The following is a 3,927-nucleotide window of genomic DNA, read 5'->3' on the forward strand; positions in this document are numbered from 1 at the left end:
TATAGCTAGTAATTCATCCTTGCATCTATTGATTGTCATTCGCTGTCATTGCATCTCGAGCAACCATATCGAGAAAAGGATAAAAAATATTAAGTATATAACAAAAGCAAATATGGGTGTTCGGTAACCTAAGGTTCGGTAGTGCGAATAGAAGCAGATGACAACCTGATCAAGCCAAGAATATCCTCCTTTAAGAGTTCCTCAAACATGTAACCAGTCAACACATTCTCAATGAAACTTTCTTCCTAAAATGGACCACCTAAACAACGGAAAGTGGGCTTTTGGAAGCACCACGAAATAGGGACATTGCAAGGACGACAAGTCGAGGCTTCAAGATAAAAGAAATTACTCTTCCACGATCTAACAGAGTTTAAAAGTTTACCTACAAATCTACATTTACGACAAGCATTAATATTTTCTTTTCTCTTTCAGTCTTTAGTTTATATTACAATATTAATATTTTAATAGAATATAACATATAATATATACTAATATATTTTATTATAATATAATTAATAAAATAAAATATATATATAAATCGATTTTTGGTTTGGTTCAGTTTGGTCACCAAATGGTGACGAAAAAACCGAATTGAATTTTTTGGTTCAATTTTCGATTAGAATCGAATTTTCAGTTCGGCTGATTTAACCGAACTATGAACACCCTAAATTTATCCTTCATTAAAATGAAGGCCCAGGGCCCATCTCCTCCCTAGTTACTGATAGGATGCATTTTATCACTCAAATGCATGCCTAATTCAAGTGTTTTAGAATGGATTTATTATATCGATAACTGAATTATGCATCTTTTAGATGAGAAATTGATATTAACCTGTTTGAAGAAAAGAGAGCCAAAAAACTTCAAATAAAATCAAAAGGTGATCAAGGAAAGATGAGAAGGAAATAGACTTGAGCATCTGATAGGGTATTAGTTAATGCTCTAGTCTGTCTGCACAAAAGTGGGAGATTTGAAAAGACATTTTACTGTAATTTAATTTCTTTTCCAGACGGCAAATTGAAAGGCAAGAGAGATGATAATTTTGCTGCTATAAAAAGGGGTGTGAAGGTTGAATATTAGTATCCAATTTCATATTTTATTACTCTAGTAGTATATACCCCTCTTCTCCTTTCTTTTTAGTTTATATTTTTCTAGATTTTAGGATTTTCTATACATATGATGTGTAGCTAATCTACTTTTATGATTCACGGAAAACGTTAAACCCATTTGTTATATATGTTTTGAGATCTTGGTTTTAATCTTATTTCATCAAGTATTTCTTATCTCGATTTACATCTTATAGAATGATTATTATTGATAGATCTGACAATTCGATTCGATATTAATTATTCTACTGATATCCATAAGTTCAGTGATCCGTAATTATCATGAATGAGTGATATGAGTAGCAAGCAAAATTAATTGTGTGCTTGGGTTTAGATGCTTGTTGTCAAGTCAACTACAATAGAAAAATAGGATTTTATTATGGTTGTCCTAATAGATTTCAAAGTTGAATGCTTGGTTGTGGAATTAATCTTGTGTGATCAATGATTAACATAATGATTGGGTGATACACTCTCTTAGGTCGAAATTCTTCTCTACTAAAATCTTCCTCATAATTTATCTCTGCTTTTAGTTTAGTTTCCATAGTTGTAGTTCTTAATTCAAACACCCCCCATTTGGTTGTGCAACTTGATTGAGAAATTAATTCGTAGTTCCTTCGGGATTCAACCTGGTTCCACTACTGCTTCAGTTTTAGGAATCAATGATTAATTTTGACCGCTTCAACAATAAGTTAAAATTTTGGTGCCATTGTCGGGGAACTACTTTAATTTCTTAGTCTTGTTGTTTTCTTTTATCCCAAGCTAATCTTTCTTATTTTCAAGGAACGTTCGTGTAGTACTTGATATAGTTTAACTATTGGTGGTGAATCTTTTTTGTTTTTTTGGAGGAAATTGAAGAAAGGATGGCAGCAAGAGAATGGATTTCCATGATGATTGAGAATCATAAACAGTATGATTTCCAACTGCAATGTCTCTATCTGGGTGTAAAAGAATCATCGTCCACCATCATTTTCGAAGAACTGTTCAAAGAGCAAAATGAACTAAAGTTGGATGGAAGAGAAGTCTTGAGAAGTTCTAAGGAGAAAACAAAGAGGTTCTGCGATTTTATGATTTTAAAGAAGCTATTTGAGGTTGAGAAGAAGGTGTTATTCTACAAAGTTCGAGTAAAGCCCATCTCAGGTAAGTTAAGCTCTTCTTGGCTTGGTTATTTTGAAGATGTTAATGAATTTCCTCATGGTGTAGCGAGGATTAAAAGTTTAGACATGGGACAAATTTTCAAGGTGACTGGTCATCGATCAAAACCATTTCTTGGTGGTAACGAAGTCAGAACCATCATTGTCAAAGCATTGGCATCACTCCAACAGTTGACACATTGAAAACAAAGCACTCCGTCAAGCATGACAAGGTTAAATAATTGTGCTTGTTGGGAGACAACCCAATTCTTTTATTTGCTTTCTTTTCAATTTTCTTAACTAACTCTTTGATTTTGCAAGCTTGAACTTCACATAGGGCATGATCACGCTCTGTCGTTGAGCCAAAATCAGCCTTAACCCTCTTGTCCCAACAAATTACATCGAGTGATAACGCGTGATCACGCCTTGTCTCACCTTCTCTTCCATTTTGTTCTCCAACGCCGCGCCTCTCGCCGTTTAATCACACACCACCATCCGCCTCTACGTTTCTTCGCCCACCTCAATCCCATTCGAGTACCGCAGTCACAATTACATTTTTACCACCCCCGTCTAGCTAGCTTGACACCACTCATTTCAGGGACGCTCTCTATTTCCTTTATTTTTCATTCTCTTGCCACGTATGGTGTTGTATGCATACATGAGGATAATGGTACTTGGTGTGGGGGAGGTTTGTTGTGGTAAGATTGTGCTAATAATTGTTGGTTGATTAGAGACATGATTCTATGTTTAATCTTTTCTTAAAACTATGCATCGTGGAAATGTTGAGCATATTGATTTGGGAGACAATTTTTGGTGAAGATAATATTTGATTTTTGGTTGAAAATTTGAAAATTTTGGAAAAGCACCAAAATTTTTGCTTAAAATTATTTTTTCTTGAAACAAAATGTGTGAATTATCTTGGGAACTTGAACTGAATTTTTTGAATGCTGTCTTGTGATGTCCTTGAAACTAATAGGAATTTGTGGTTTAAGTCGAGATTAGTAGGAGGAATCAACACTAGTGGCGTGCAACAAAAAAAAATAATATGAATTGTGTCCCATTGATTGCATTAAATGAATAATATTCAATAATCAACACCGAAGCCCATGTGTGAGCTTTTGAGCCAAAGCACTTCATTTAGTAGTCCTCATACATTTCTTTTGATTGAGGGTATCAAACATAGTGTGTGTATTCTATAACTTGCTTGGGTTATACATTTTGAGACCATATTCTTGTGAATTGGTGTATGAAAGTGATAAGGACATCTAGAAATAGCCAATTGACCTTGGAAAGAGCCTACCCAAAATTCACCCCTAGAAAATTATTTTAAGCCTAAACCACATTACAAGTTAAATTATCATTTTCTTGGTTATTTCTTAAAGATATTTTTGAACCCATTCAAGAGGAAGATGTCGAGTCCATTGCTTGTAAGTTGTTATGGAAACAAAATAAAATAAAATGACTTAAGTCTCATACAAGAGATTCGTTGCAAACCTCAAGGAAAAGATGGAAAGGAGGAAATTAAGAAAAAAATGATCAAAGGAGAAGAAAATATGATGGAGAAAAAAATAATTAAATAAAGTCAGAATTGAATTGCTTCAAGCACTTGAGTCAAGTTGAAGAAAAAAATGAGGTGAGCAAGCAAGCAACTCAGTTGACATCATCCTTTTGAGTTCATAAGCCAAAAATTTTAC

General features: G+C 33.9%; 1 protein-coding gene across 1 annotated transcript; it reads left to right on the forward strand.

Annotated features, from left to right (window-relative positions):
• The first annotated feature begins 1,963 nt into the window (after nt 1-1,963).
• LOC148785018 (uncharacterized) lies at nt 1,964-2,437 on the forward strand. Its single transcript, XM_088875187.1, has one exon. The coding sequence runs from the start codon at nt 1,964-1,966 to the stop codon at nt 2,435-2,437; it is 474 nt and encodes a 157-aa protein (XP_088731313.1).
• The last annotated feature ends 1,490 nt before the right edge of the window (nt 2,438-3,927 follow it).

This window comes from Sesamum indicum, linkage group LG11, assembly GCF_026168435.1.
Source record: "Sesamum indicum cultivar Baizhima isolate 11 linkage group LG11, ASM2616843v1, whole genome shotgun sequence".
Taxonomy (NCBI): Eukaryota; Viridiplantae; Streptophyta; class Magnoliopsida; order Lamiales; family Pedaliaceae; genus Sesamum; species Sesamum indicum.

Excerpts from the sequence above, each read along its gene's own strand:
- LOC148785018 (XM_088875187.1), top strand. The coding sequence starts at position 1,964 with ATGGCAGCAAGAGAATGGATTTCCATGATGATTGAGAATCATAAACAG.